Genomic DNA, 15,679 nt, shown 5'->3' on the forward strand with positions numbered 1-15,679 from the left:
GGGTCCGCTGAGCGGCTCGTGCTGTCACTCTGGGGAGGGTCCGTTGAGCGGCTCATGCTGTCACTCTGGGAGTCCGCTCCCCAGTGACGAGGCTTCCTTGCAGAGCTTTGCCCTGCCCGTCCCAAGGGGTCCCAGTGGGCACTGGAGCTGTGGGCCGGGCTGTGCGTTGACACTCAGCATTCTCACAGTTGTTGTGGAGCATTGACCAGACATGAGGGACCTGCTGCTTGTTTCGAATACATTGAATTTTCACAGTCTTCATTATGCAAGTAGCAGGTAAACAGGCTTACTTTGTGCTTTGAGTCGGCAAATGTAATTTATTTGAGGATTAAGTGGAGATAAATTGTGCTCCCCTCGTGGCTCGCTGGGGAGACTGAAGAGGCCACTTGGGCAGCCACCTCCAGACTGCTGCTGGTCATGCAGGGAGCTCCCCCAGTCACACGGATGTCCGCTGTCCTGTCTCACTGCTCACGCTGTATCATCACGAGGATGCTTTTGCACACACTCGTCCTGAGGCCAGTGTCCTCTGCCTTCCTTCCAGGTCACGTGTGACCTGCTTCTTCAGGCCTCTGTGATGCCCCAGAGAGGAGAGCTGCTCCTTCCGATGATACCTGACCTCATCGGGGGGATTTAAGGATGACTTACGGCCAACCATCTATAGTTCATTATAGTTTCTTTATGGATACAGTCATGTAATCTAGAGGCATGTGTGCATGTGTGCGTGCACACACACACTCTCCATAAGCCACAGAAGAGACAGCTGGGGTGAAAAGTGTCTGTAGGATTTGTTGCCAGAGTGAGAGGAATCTCTGTTTGGGGCTGTCTCTGTTGCCGATGGGATAGGGCTGGGGTGCGTGTGTGACAGAGAATCTAAACCAGTAGCCTGGAAGGATGTTTTATTTGATCTGCACAATACTAAAGGGAAAAAATGAAATGTTTGCCAATATTTTAAGATTGAGGGATTTTACACAAGATTACAAAGTTCTCTTGAAAAATGAGGAGATCTGATGCCCTGAGTTTATATTCCTCCTTGACAACAGTGACTGGAACTGTGTGTTTTCTGATACCAGTGCGGCCCCAGGAGGAGACTGAGCTTGTAGTCCCTGACACAGTTCTCAGCAAATGGAGCGCTGGCTGGTTCTGTGAGTCCTGCAACCTCCATCTATCTCCCTGTCAGCTTTCCCTTAATTAATTTTATCAGGAGCCCAAGAACTGTGTCTTTCATTCCAAATGGATCGGAGCTGGCTACAAGCTGAAGTTGGGGGGTCTGCAGGCAGTTGGACTCTCTCGACCTTCAGCTTTTAATGAAGGAGCTGGAGGCCCACCCAGAGCAGGCGGGGGGAGCCCCTGGGAGAGTGGCTCCTTCCTGCAGATTTCACCCGGGCCTTACTCTAGTTTTTGAGCAGTATTATTTTTTGGAAACCTAGAGACTGTTCCGAAGCTGAGGTGGGGTGGTGGGGGCAGCAAATCCACACCTTACCTTCAGGTGTTGTTGACTACTAGACTTGTGCTAGGGACTCTGAAGGGAGGGACAGATAACCTCTGTCCTCAAGGAGCCCACAAGGAAGCCAGGAGAGCAGAGTGACCAGCATTGGAGAATGTACATGTCACTGAAGCAGACAAGAAACTCTGATTGCACACTCAGAGGTGAAGGGAATGTAACTCGTTTTATTTTTCTTTATTGCAACTTAGTTTCTTTTGTGAGCTCTTATTCCTCTGGGGACAAAACTTAATCTTAGTTCCAGGCACCCCCTTTCTCTGAAGCTGCATTTTCATTCCAGGGAGATTGCATAATGCCACGATCACAGGAGGGGGATCAGTCAGGGCAGGCTGGCAAGGCTGCGATAACAAACAGCTTCCATCCCTCCTTGGTTTTAAAGAACAAATGTCATTTTCCTGTGCACGCGACAGGTCCACGTGGCTAGTGGTGGTGGACAGTGAAGAGCCCAGGCAGATGGAGAAGGCACCGCCTCAAGCCATTGCTGGATGCTGTGCAAGGGAAGGGGTCAGAGGGGACACTGCACTGGAAATCATGTGCTCAGCCCGTAACACACGTGTCGCTTCTGTACACAACTCAGTGCCCAGAGCCAGCCCCATGGCCTCAAGAGCCCTGAGGGGCAGGAGTGCGGGCCTCCCCTATGCCCACATGTGGGGCATCTGGAAATAGGTGGCACCAGTGACTTCCACAGTTCCTTGGTATTGTCTCCCTCCACCCCATCTGTCGGGACACCTTGCCCCTGTGCCTATCCTCCCAGTCCTTCGCTTCACCCACCTCGGTTCATCTCTCAACACATGCTCCTCACCTGCCCCCGAATCTTAGGGGCAGATGCCAAGGACAGCATCTGTCTGGTCCCTCTAAAGGTCACCGTGTTGCAAAGAGGAGCACACAAAGTAAACGTCTCTGATGACAGGGCCAGAGGGACTTAAATTGTCGGCAGAAGCATGTTCCAGGTCTGCCCGGGTTACTGTGTGAGAGTTTCAGATGACAGCCGTGGTGGGAAGGGGTGAGGTCTGAGCTGGTTGATGATAGAGATTATTGCAGGATTAGCTTCGTCATCGAGGGGCTCATGATTCAGAGACAGCGTATGTCATCCTCACGTCCTAATGATGAAGGCACTCACTCCGTTCCCACGGTCTGAGCGCAGAATTTCGGCTGGTTCCTTGCAGCTGCACAGCGGGTCCCGGGCAGCCCCAGGAATAGAACGAGGTGTCATCTGGCCCCAAAGCCCATGCTCTTCCCACTCACTGTCTTCTCCATCCTGCTGCCCCCTCCTTATCCTCCCACTTAGGAATGTTTTCTTCTTAGAAAGCCCCACAAACTCACTCACGCAGACGTCACAGCTTCTGCAGCTCGCTTTGGAGGAAGCAGGCAGCGGGGCCCACCCTGTTCTCAGGCAGACCCTTTGTCCTTGCCCTTGGCTTGGCCTCTGCTGGACGCAGGGGTCGGTGCAGGGGAAGAAATGGCAGCGGAGCTCACACAGGGAAACTCAGAGTGACCAGATGACAAAGGCCCACAGTCACTGCTGGGCCCCAACTGTGCACCTCTTCCACAGAGGCCGCCTCGTCTCCTTCTGGACAACTTTATTGCCCAGACATTCTCTAATGCATTTAAATCCTTTTGACATTTAAAACAAAGTATTTCAGAGACCAGGCTATTCAGGAAATGTCTTTCCAGGGTAATTAACTTAAAATCCAAACCCTGACATTTGGAAGGGCAGGCACGGTGTGTACTCTGCCCGCAGAGGGCACTGGAGGACTGTGGCCTGGAGGCACTCGGGCGGGTGCTAGAGCCGGCGGTGGGTGCCAGGAGCCACCTTCCCTCCTCCTCCTTCCACTGGAGCAGAAATCTCCAAGAACCTGTGTGACCTCAGCTGCTGAGGCAGAGAGCCGCGTGCTCTTCGTGAGCTTCCATCGCCCCCGCTGCTATCCCAGGAATCCGAGATGTGCCAGGAGCTGCTTCTCTTGAGCATCCTCCTGTGGAAAAGGTTCAGGGGTGGAGTAAGGAGCTGGTCCTCTGCAGCCTCTCCATCTCTCTCCATCTCTCTCCCATCCTTCCCTGCAGAGGGAGCAGAGGACAGAGGCTGCTGTGCTCGGGGTGGCTGCACCAGAGCAGGCCCCGTGGACGATGCTCCACTTTCTGAGTAACCAGAAGTGTGTTCTTTTCAGAAACAGATTCCCATTCGTGCAGGATCTGTTTCAAAGCTCACAGGTGCATGTGGAGGCAGAGCCATGTTTCCAGACAAATTCCATGGATGGCTGAGCTGGAGAAGTGCTGCCATGCGATCTTCCTTTTGGAGAGTCATGAGACACATTAGCACACAAAACCTCTGCACTTTAAAAGTGAAAGTAGAGGCCAGTTCAGACTTGGGTCAGGGGAGTTTCTAAAAGCGGTTTGAACATAGAGTGTTTCCGTTGCAGAATGACGCAGCTCTGGGGACTGCTGTGATCCAGGTGCTTTCTACCTCATTCATGGACCTCCCTTCTCTCTCCACCCCCAAAAGTCTCACTTGGCTTTGTCAAATATTAAACACATTTAATTTGTCACACTCAGTTTCAAGTAATAGAAATCCAACTTGAACTGGCTAAGGCAAAAAGGGAATGTAATGGCTCGTGTAACAAAAAAGTTCCAAGATGTTGGACTTCAGATATGGCTTGATCCTTGAGCTTAAGTAATATAATCAAGATTTTGTCTTCTTTTTCCATGTCTCAGATCTGAGCTCCTGTGTGTTGGAGCCACGTAATCTCTCGTGGTGCCAAAGTGGCTGCCTGGACCCCAAGCTCACTGACATCCTTATCCTCTTAGGGGCTCGGTGGGAAAGAGAGTTTCTTCTCCACAGTTTTGAAGAAAGCCCTTGATTGAGTGTCATTGGGCCAGCCAGGGTCACATGTCCATCTTTGAACCAATAGCTGTGGCTGGGGAATTTGATGTTCCAGTCAGCCAGTCCTGGGTCACATGCCTCAGAGCCAGGAAGGAACCAGGCCACCTGGACCTCATGGAAAGATGGAGTGTGATGGGTTCCCTAAGGAAATTATAGGCTCGAATACTATAAGAATGTGGACTGTGTGCGTGGCAAAGTCAGCCATATCCAGTGTCCCCTTAGTCCCAGCTGATCTCCCACCTTTTCCCCTGCTGCTCTAGAACAGGACTTCTCAGCCAACACTATGGATACTTGGGCTGGGTGACTCTTGTGGGGCAGGCTTGTAGGGTGTTTAGCAGGAGCCCTGGCCTCTGCCTGCCTGATTCTATCCCCTTATGACAACCCTAGATGACTTAAGCCATTGCCAGTTGTCTCTTGTGGGGCCACCTTGGCCCTGGTTGAGAACCACAGGTCTAGATAGACCAAGCTGAGCTTCCCTTCCTGCCAGTCACAACGCCACATCTCACCCACATGGTTTGTTTTGATGAAGACTCATACACTTTCTTGTCTAGTACCTAAGTGTGAACATGTGAGTATGAGTGTGAGTGTGTGTTATTCCTTTGTTTAGACTAAACGTTCTTTGAGGACGGACTGTTCTGTGTCCCAACAAGTAGCACATAGCTCCCCCCCTGTATACATATAGCAGGTGTACAAGGAATGAAGAAAGGAAGGGAGGGAGCAGGGAGGAGGGAGGGAGGGAAGAAAACTGGAGCAAGTGAACATGATATTCTCTGATCTTCTGCAGGTTTTCCTCTTCTGATCTGCATCATTTCACTGTCGTTTGCCATGGACAGTTACGGAACAAGCAATAAGTAAGTGCAGGGCTTTGCCTTGCTTTTGGCAGGCGTTCCGTGGAACCGGTCGTGGTAAGGAGCCCCGTGGCTCTTGCCTGCCTGTGCGGTTCTGGGTGCAGGGGTGCTGTGCAAAGCTGGCTCCCACAAGCCCAGGCAGTGAGAAAGTCGTGGTCCAGGGAGAGGGAGAAACAACCCAGCTGTGCTCTGGACATTTTTGGGTCTTGGAACTAGCAACAAAGAGTACAGAGTGCCTCCAGGAAGAGCAGGGGGGCTGCAGGAGTTTCTGCTTGAAATTTTTCACCCATGTGGTCTTCTCAGACACAGCTCTGGTCATCCATGGAGGCTGAATTATGACCCTTTCCCCCTTTCCTGGGGTGGTCAGCAAGGGCACTGTGCAGACCGTGTGCCCAGTAACTGACAGCGGGGCAGTTCCCTGCATGTTGGAGTGCATGGGGCCTGCTGCGTGCCAGGCAGGTGGTCTCGACGGTCCCATTGCTTGGATAGTAGGGAATGGACCTTATGATGCCCAGTATCTCCTGTTGCCACTTGAAATGCAGCTCATGGGTCCACAGTTGTGTCAGGAAGAGGATGGGATGGTGCTGTGGGACCAGATCAGCTGCTCAGGTTCCAGAAATATGATTTTCTTTCCTTACAAGTTAGAGCTTTCACTCAAATGTCTCTTGGAAGCTGCTACCTGTTGCAGCCAAGCTGAGAAACCACTGAGTGAAAACGTGGAAGATAAATATTGACGGTGCTTACAAACAGAAAGGAAGCTGGGCATTTTCACAGCTTCAAAATGAGATAATAGTACAGACGAATAGTGAAACTGGGAGAAATCCAGCCTTTTCCACGTTGGTGCAGGTTACCTGAAGGCGAAGCATTTGTAGAAGGCAGTGTTTGAGAGCACGTTGAAACAGGCGTGGTTATGCAGACCACTGTTCTGGCCCATCCTTTGAATTCTGGATGCTGTTAGAAGTTGAGGGACTAATTAGAAGAAGAATGTTCTCCTCAAACACAGCTCAATGACATTTCTTCCCTTTTATCGCATCTAGAGCTTGGGGATGCTGGGCTCACCCAGTCCTGAGTCCCAGGGTCTGACTCTAATATAAGCCTCTTCCCACACTCTTGCCCGAAAGCCAGGCAGCACCAGCCAGGTTCAGGAAGCTCACTGGGTTTCTGAACAGGATGTGATATCTATCAGAAGCCCCTTGTTGACTTAAAATTCTGCATGAAATGCTGGAAAGTACAATCTCTGTCTTTGCAAAAGCATCCCACTCTCCAGAGAGCCTGGTTTGAATCGCGCCTTTGCAGAGGTACCGTTCAGACTTACGGTGCATTTTCTTTTCTTTTCTTTTTTTTTTTAGACAGAGTCTCGCTCTGTCGCCCAGGCTGGAGTGCAGTGGCCGGATCTCAGCTCACTGCAAGCTCCGCCTCCGGGGTTTACGCCATTCTCCTGCCTCAGCCTCCCGAGTAGCTGGGACTACAGGCACCTGCCACCTCGCCCGGCTAGTTTTTTGTATTTTTTAGTAGAGACGGGGTTTCACCATGTTAGCCAGTATGCTCTCAATCTCCTGACCTCGTGATCCGCCCGTCTCGGCCTCCCAAAGGCATTTTCCTTTTAAACGGTGCATCCTCAGATGAGAGGTTTCTCCTCTCCACACTCTGGGTGTGCAGCCATGAATGAGCCTCTTGCAGGTGCTGTCACTTGTTTTGGGGTATTTGCTGTCTCCTGGTCCGGGAGGTTCGGGGAGGAATGGGGGCAGGGAGGCAGTTTGCCCACAGTGAAGTCACTTCTCAACCAACACTATGGTTGGGGCTCAGCTTCCTCATCTGCAGGATGGGAGTGATCATAGCGCCCACCTCAGAGGCAGCATAGGAGGAAATGAGATGGAGTTTGTTGTGCACTGGGGCAGATCTGCTGCTCAGTGAGCAGTCACCGAGGGAGTGAAATAAGCCAGCCCCAGGGAGACACCACATTGTGTGCTAGTGAGGACTGCAGCACGGACCTGCCCAGATCCAATTAAAGGCACTCCAGGTCCTTGGGAAACAGTGTCCCAGGAGTCAAGAAGATGAGACGTCCGAGGGAATCTTAGGCTCTTGACAGTGCCATAGACTCTGGAGATGAAATTTTGAAGGAGCTGACTTTTTTTTTTTTTTTGCCTGAGTTCTGGGCATCACTTTTCAGAGGCCAGATCCTCAAACCGGACCCTCCTCTCAGGACATCAGAGCAATCACTAGGACCCTCTGGAACCTTTCCTCTCAGTTGGAGGGCACTGAGGGAGTGGAACTGACCCCGAGCTTTGGGCGTATGGGCATGGTCAGGTGCTGTGTCACTGATGACTCATCGGTATGGTCATCCCTCGCAGAAGGCCCCTCTTGGGTCATATTTGAAGTGCTCTGCAGGAAAGCCAGTCCCCAGCAAAGGTCTACTTCATAATGAAATTAAAATCTATTTTGGATTTTGGCTAAACTCTCCAGAGGTTGCTGTCCTGGTCTGCAAACCTGGAAAATCCTTTCCAAGAAGGAGACGTGGGATCATCATGGATAAAAGTACATTTGCAGGGATTAGGAATGTTGTATGGCTGCCCCAGGTGGACCGTGTAGCTGAGAAAGCCATCACCTGAGCAGCTACTTTTGGATGAAGGTATGCTGGCAGGTGGAACGAGGTGGTTGAAGTAATGGCTCTGCTTCCCTCCGCAGTTGCTGGCTGTCGTTGGGGAGTGGCGCCATCTGGGCCTTTGTAGCCCCTGCCCTGTTTGTCATCATGGTACGTTTCCTGCCCTGTGGGCGCAGAGTGGGGCTGGGGAGGGGCAGGGGGAGGGGGTGCTGGGCTCTGGAGATGGCGCGGGGCTCCCTGAGGAGCTTCTGAAGGATGCAGCGGCGTTCCTCGGTCACTCCTCGCTAGGGCTCCTCTGGGCCAGTGACTGAGGGTCTTACTTCTCTGAACGCTCAGGAAGGCGGTGCTTTCCAGGCGGGTCCACTTAAGGCCCAGGGCTCTTCCAGCCGAGGCGGCAGGTGCAGCGGCAGGTGCAGGCACACAGCCCTGAGAACAGCACAGGCGCGGGCTCGTCCTTCCCCATCCTCCGGCGCCTTCTCAACCGCCGGCTCACTCCTTGCTTAAGAGTCACCAGGACTCTAAGGCTGCAGAGGGGAATCTCAGCAGAAGCCTCCTGAGGCTAACTCCACATAATAGTTACAGTGGTTTGCAAGTGACAGAAAACCCAACTGAGAGTTTGTTGTTGTTTTTGTTTTTTTGAGATAGAGTCTCGCTTTGTCACCCAGGCTGGAATGCAGTGGCGCGATCTCACTGCAACCTGCATCTCCTGGGTTCAGACGATTCTCCTGCCTCAGCCTGCCGAGTAGCTAGGATTACAGGCATGTGCCACCATGCCCAGCTAATTTTGTATTTTTGGTAGAGACGGGGTTTCACCATGTTGGCCAGGCTGGTCTCGAACTCCCTGACCTCAGGTGATCTGCCCTCCTCTGCCTCCCGAAGTGCTGGGATTACAGGCGTGAGCCACTGTGCCTGGCCCCAACTCAGAGTTTAAACACGGATGGGGATTTACGGACTCCTGAGTCAGGCCCATCTGTGGGGAGGCTGGGCCCAGGGCTCCTGCACCTGTGCTGGGATGAGGCTCCTCTCATCTCTGCCTCCCGGGATGGAAACGGAGGCTTTCCCCAGCACTCCCAGCGCAAGCCTCAGGCTGGTTCTCATTGGCTGTGGTGAGTCGTGTCTGCCCCAGAACCAATCAGGGAAATGGGATGGAGTGGAATGATTGGCCAGGTGTGCCCCACGTGATTTCCTTGTGCAGTTAGCACCGGTGGGCGCCAGGAGCTGCTGGCGTGGTGGGGTCGTGATCAGAGGGGTGATCTCAGCAGAGGCTGTGCTTTCTCCTCTGTGCCTCCACGTCCCTGTCTCTGAGGGCCCTGCCTGGTTGGGCCCGGGCTGCGCGTCCTGGCCCAGGCGTCCTGTCTGCAGGTGGGGTCAGGACCCCGCAGCGAGCTGGAGCATCTCCCTGGGCTGAGGCGCATCAGGGGCCTGGGGGCGTTGGGCGGGGCACAACCCACTGAGGGTCAGGAGTCTTTGTGCAGGCAGAGCGGTCGCAAGGGAAAGGCTTGTGGCATCAGAGCCTCCCTCAGCGTCTGCAGAGCTGGTTTCTTTCAGTGAATCGCTGTCGGCTGCAGAGGAGACCTTTGGGGCTGTGCGGTTGAGCTCCTAAGGTCTGGGGGCCGCAGCGCCTCCCCAGGGCTGCGCGAGGATCACCTGCCATCGCTTTACCAACTCCACCCTTTAAAGAGTGGCAGAGACTTCAGTGAGAGGTCCTCGCACTCCCTGGGCGTCTGGGAGGACGACTAATTCTGTCAACCAGAATGCAGAAACGCTTTCAGAACAGACTCCAGGCCCCTCGGTCATCAAACTCCTGGCTGGAGCATGGGCAGGTGGGAGGGGGTTTAAAGGACGTTCAGTGACAGAGAGTGGGAAGGGGAAGTTGTATTCAAGTCTGCTGTTGTTTTGTTCTGTCTACTGACTTAAACCCTCTGGAACGGTAGGGCCTGGGCGGAACAGGCCCTTTTCTCAGACATTGTCCTGGTCATCTGGCTTTCATGTCTCACCGTGGTCAGTGACAGCTGGGGTTCCAGGGTGGCTCTGCCTGGCTCCTTCACCACCCACACGGTGTGGGGCCCAGCACCAGGAACCCACCACCCCTGTGTCTCCCAGCTTCAGTAGAGTCCCTTTTGTCATTGCTGAGGGGATGTTACCTTCAGGGCCCCATCCCCACCCCACTCCTTGTTGTCAGTGGCCATCATTCCTGGAGGACAGAACGAGTCCTCCAACTCATTACATAATGAATGGCCTGGGGAGTTGTTTTTTTTTTTTTTTTTTGAGACAGTCTTTGCTCTGTCACCCAGGCCTGAGTGCAGTGGCATGATCTTGGCTTACTGCAATCTCTGCTTCCCGGGTTCAAGGAATTATCTTGCCTCAGCTGGGACTACAGGCAGGTGCCACTAAGCCCAGCTAATTTTTGTATTTTTAGTAGAGACGGGGTTTCACCATGTTGGCCAGGCTGGTCTCAAACTCCTGACCTCAGGTGATCCACCCGCCTCGTTCTCCCGAAGTGCTGGGACTGCAGGCGTGAGCCACTGCACCCAGCTCTGAGAAGCTTTAAGAGTGTTTCTGCCTAAGCTCCACCTCCTGAAGTTTCGGCTTCTCGGCCTTTAGAATCTTCCAGATGATTCTTAGCACAGCTGGCTTGAGGTCCTCATGCCCTCCTGGGACATTGGTAGCAACAGGCAGATTGGAAGGGAAGCAAGAGCTGAATGGGGCAGCCTTAAAAGATTCCAGATTCAAAAAAAAAGATTCCAGATTCGAGTGCGGAGGTCAGCAGACTGCAGCAGTGTGGCCCACTACCTGCCTTTGTAGATTGAGTTTTCTTGGACACAGTCATGTCCATTGATTTGCTTGTTGTCTGTGGCTGCTTTCAGGCTAAAACAGCTGAGCTGAATAGTTGCAACAAAGACTGCATGGCCTGCAAAGCCAAAAATACAAACTGGCTCTTGGCAGAAAGTGTATCAACCTCTGGGCCAGGGGTGCCATGGTGGTTCCAGCCGACCCCTGCGGGGAGTGCTGTGGAGGGGATTGGGGGTCTTGTCCCTGTCATCTCTTCAGAGGGTCCCAGGGTTTGTGCCATCTGGGTCAATTCCTCATTTACCCACAAGACCTCAGCCTCTTTTCCAGATGAAAGCAGGTTTTGGGATAACAAGTATTGCATGACCCCATTTGTTTAAAAAGTTGAATGCTCTATACAGGCACGTACTCACATGTGAACATATAACTGAATAAGAAAATGCCCGGACAGATGCACACAAAATAATGGTTCCCTAAGGAGAAGTTTGGGTTTGGGGAGTATGTGCTTGCATCTAAAAACACCCACGTATTGTCTGCATAATTTGAAAATTAAAAACTTTTAGGAAGCTGTGTGTTTGCATTAGGACGTGCAGTTTCCCTGTGTCCTGGCAAAGTTCATCCTGAAAAGGCAAGAATTTGGGAGACAGCAAAGGGTCACTGTGGGGCCTGCTGGGCCTAGGGTTGAGGAGAAAAGAGCAGAGCCGAGCCACTTCCAGTAACACCCCCCACCAGGCATCTACTGCCAAACACACGCACTGCCCACTGCCCTTCTCAAATTGTTCTCTGCTATAAGGCAGGGAAATGGCTTTTCATTCACTCTGGGATTCCAGTTACACAAAATGCGAACATGCCCGTAGGCCCAGCATTCCCTGGAGTCTTCATCTATAGGGCTGCCATAACACAGGACCACAGCCTGCACAGCTTAAATTTATTTTCTCACAGTTTTGGAAGCCAGAAGTCCAGGATCGAGGAGGTCGCCAGGGTTGGTTTCTCTCGAGGCCTCTCTCCTTAGCTCGTAGATAACTGTCTTTCCCCTGAGTCCTCACATGGTTTTCACTCTGTGCATCTGTGTCTTAATCTCCTCTTAAAATAAATGACTGCTTAGGCCAGTCATTGGATTAAAGCTCACCCTAGTGACCTCATTTTAACATAATTACTTCTTTAAAGAACCTGTCTCCAAATGGTCTTGTTCTTAGGTACAGAGTCTTAGGGCTTCAGCATATGAATTTGAGGGGACAGAGTTCGGCCCATAACACCTGATTTTCCAGAAGCCACAGAGCCTAGACACCCCATTCCCCCAAAGAACAGGGACTCTGTGGATGTCAGGGGCACTTTAGCCTGAGCCTTCAAAATGGCTTGTTCTCTGCTGGCCCCACTGAGGAAAGAAGGAAAGTGCCTCCAGGTCTGGGGAAGAGAAGGAGTCTCTTTGATTTAAAATCTTTGTCTCCCTTGGGGAGAAGCCAGGGTAGCTATATGTCTGTATAGAGACAGTTAGAGATATGGTTACAGACATATATACAGAGGTATAGATGCAAACAGATACAGAGAGACCGATACACAGATACAGACAGATACAGATATAAATATACGCAGATACATGGATATAGATACAAATACAGATACAGAGAGAGATGCATTGCTATAGATGCATAGGTACAGAAAACAAATGTAGATACAGATACATACAGATGCTGCTGAACTTACAATAGAATTAAGTCCTGATAAACTCATCGTAAGCAGAAAAATCATAAATTGAAAATGCATTTAATACATATAACCTACAGAACATCATAGCCTAGCCTACCTCAAACATTCTCAGAACTCTTACGTTAGCCTAGAGTTGGGCAAACTCATCTAACACAAAGCCTATTTATAATGCAATATTGAATATCAAATGAAATTTATTGAATACGGGAAGTGAAAAACTAGTTGTATAGGTTTGCGGAGTACAGTTTGTACTGACATGTATTGCTTTCACACCGCTGTAAAGGTGAAAAATTGTTACTCAAATCTTCCTAAGTTAGGAACTGCCTGTAGATACAGATACATAGATACGGATACCTAAATACAGACAGACACATACTGCTGTGGTTTGAATGCTTCCCTCAAAGTTCATGTAACTTAATTTCCAGTGCAATGGTTGAGAGGTTCGAGGTGGAACCTTAGGAGCTGATTAGGTCATGACTGCTTTGCTCTTGTGAATGAGTTAATACTGCTATTGTGGGAGTGGGTTCATTACTGAACGAGTGGGTTTCTGATTAAAAGATGAGTTTATCCCCCTTCTCTCTTATCAGGGGAACCAGCCCCCGATATTTCAACATAGGTTCTTTTCTATTTTCCCTAAGTGTCAGCTGGTCTGAGAAATAAAGGGAAAGAGTACAAAAGAGAGAAATTTTAAAGCTGGGTGTCTGGGGCAGACATCCAGTGTCAGCAGATTCTGTGATGCCCCCTGAGCTGTAAAACCAGCAAGTTTTATTAGTGATTTTCAAAGAGGAGGGAGTATACAAATAGGGTGTGGGTCACAGATCACATGTTTCAAGGGCAACAGAATATCACAAGGCAGATGGGCAGGGCAAGGTCACAAGGCTAGGGCAAAACTGGAAATACTAATGAGGTTCCCTGTCCTGCTATGCACGCATTGTTATTGATAAACATCAGGAAACAGGGTTTGAGAGCAGACAACCAGTCTGACTAAAATTTACTAGGCAGGAATTTCCTAATCCTGATAAACCTGGGGGCGCTGCAGGAGACTTGGGCTCATCACTATCTACAACTGCATAAGGCAGACACTCCCAGAGCAGCCATTTTAGAGCCCCCCCCCCCCCGGAATGCATTCTTTTCCCAGGGCTGTTACTTATTAATATGCCTTACTGGGGAAAGAATTCAGCGATATTTCTTACCTGTTTTTGACAATAAGAGAAATATGGCTCTGTCCTGCCTGGCTCCCAGGCAGTCAGACCTAATGGTTATCTGCCCTGTTCCCTGAACATCGCTGTTATCCTGTTCTTTTTTCAAGATGCCCAGATTTCATATTGTTCAAACACACATGCTTTACCAACAATTTGTGCAGTTAACGCAATCATCACAGGGTCCTGAGGCGACATACATCCTCAGCTTACAAAGATGACGGGATTGAAAGAGTATTGATTGGGGAAGTGATAAATGTCCATGAAATCTTCACAATTTATGTTCTTCTGTCACGGCTTCAGCAGGTCCCTCCGTTCGGGGTCCCTGACTTCCCGCAACACTCTCTGTCTGTGCTCTCTTGCTTTTCTGACTTCTGCTATGGCACAGTGCAGCAAGAAGACCCTTACCAGATGCAGGCCCCTCGACTTTGGATTTCCCAGTCTCCCAAACTGTAAGAAATAAATCTCTGTTCTGTATAAATTACCCAGTCTGTGGTATTCTGTTACAGTAGCAGAAAACAGACTGAGGCACACACTGCTGTGTAAACTGCATATTTGTATATATGTGTATGTACCTGTATAGCCCTTTCATTGTGAAATAGTGGTGTCCATTTCAATGTTTTTTCACAAATCAACATTCTGGTGACCCTGAGCTAAGTCAAGAAACAGAACACCAGGATTCCTGTGCAGTCCTGCCTCCATCCTGCTGCCAGAGATCACCATGATCTTGGCCTTCATAAAGCCACAAGACCTTTGCTTCACTGTTCTGCTGCCTCGATGTGCATATTCCTGTTTTTCTTCTGCAGTGAGGCCTGTGAGTTGTTTCTTTGACAGCTATCTGCCTTTAGTGGCTTGTTGCTGTTCTAATGGGGAGATGCTTAGCTGCTGGAATACCCACCGTACTCTACACTGTATATGCCTCACTCCCAGGGCATTTTCTGATTCGTAGTCGAGTGTGGGTGTACCATACGGCCAGGCATGGATGAGGGCCAGTGAAATGGAGTGAGGGTCTGATTCTGCTTTATATTTTCATGAAGTGTCAGATTTGTGCCACTCACAGCCACGGTCCCCCACTTCACTGCACTGATATAGGATTGGAGGCCATGGCGAGCTGCTCCTCCTCTTATGAAGCTACAGCAAATGTATCGTCCCGATAAGATGGAAAAAATGTGCCTGGAAAATGAAAGCAGACTGACCCAGACTAAAAGAAAAAAAAAAAAGACCCAGCAAAATCTTTGGAGGAAAAAGAAAGATGATGAATTCTGACAAGTAATAATGTGATCAGCTTAACTGTTAGGAAACACTTAGAGTGGATCTTACACAAAGTGGTCAAGATAAAGGCCTTGAAATCTCAGATTAATCACTTGTAGCATTTCACGTTGGCAAAACATTTTGCTGCACATTGATCATCCTTTCAGTGGCCTTGTCAGAAAAGTCTGGAAATAGTCGTGTGTGCATCTTTCAGCTTAACAGTGAGAGGTCTGGGGCAGAACCAGACTTTATAGCCTCCAGTGGCAAAGCAGGAGTGATGATGAGACCCTGAGCTCAGGTGGGGTGTTGGTTGATGAGAACTCTGCACTCACTCAAGTTGCTCGAGATCCTCTCCAGCATCTCCAGGCATCCCTCTCATGGGTCCCAGGCTTCATGGTTTCTCCATCCCCTGGATCACTGGAACACCGCATCACTAACTTTCTATTCCACCTGACCCCAAGGACACTGCTCAGTTCACAGGAAATGGGTTTCATATTATTTCCTTTTAATTTAAAATTGTTTAAAACTAAAATTTAGTTAAAGAATTTGATTTTTGAATTGGCAACACACAAAATTTAAAGGAAAAGCTTAAGAATCTATGCATAAATGTGTCTGCCTATGTGTGTTTCTGCATTCCCTGGTTCCACCCTCCCTCCAAACAGGTAACCCATGATGCTGGTTTCATGGGTGTCCAGGGGGTTTGTGCAGATAGGGGGACTATAACTCCATCCCCACCCCATCACGGCCTCCAGTGTATGTGGGGGCTGTGGCTTCTTCACCGACGAAGAGCTGCCTCAGTCTGTCTCAGACCCAAAAAGTGCTCCATGGAGTGGGTGTGTGCGGCAGCCCCGCCCTCCTGTCTGGGTGTGAGCGGCAGCCCCGCCCTGCTCTCTGTGTGTGCGT

General features: G+C 50.4%; 1 protein-coding gene across 1 annotated transcript in view; it reads left to right on the plus strand.

The window, feature by feature from the left end:
* Positions 1-15,679, plus strand: part of ADGRD1 (adhesion G protein-coupled receptor D1) — a 180,287-nt gene that overhangs the window by 152,246 nt on the left and 12,362 nt on the right. Inside the window, exons 19-20 of the mRNA XM_023187255.1 lie at positions 5,164-5,230; positions 7,913-7,979. Coding sequence (XP_023043023.1) covers positions 5,164-5,230; positions 7,913-7,979 — 134 coding nt within the window. The remainder of the gene's footprint in view (positions 1-5,163; positions 5,231-7,912; positions 7,980-15,679) is intronic.

The sequence above is a fragment of the Piliocolobus tephrosceles genome, chromosome 10 (assembly GCF_002776525.5).
Source record: "Piliocolobus tephrosceles isolate RC106 chromosome 10, ASM277652v3, whole genome shotgun sequence".
NCBI classification, from domain to species: domain Eukaryota; kingdom Metazoa; phylum Chordata; class Mammalia; order Primates; family Cercopithecidae; genus Piliocolobus; species Piliocolobus tephrosceles.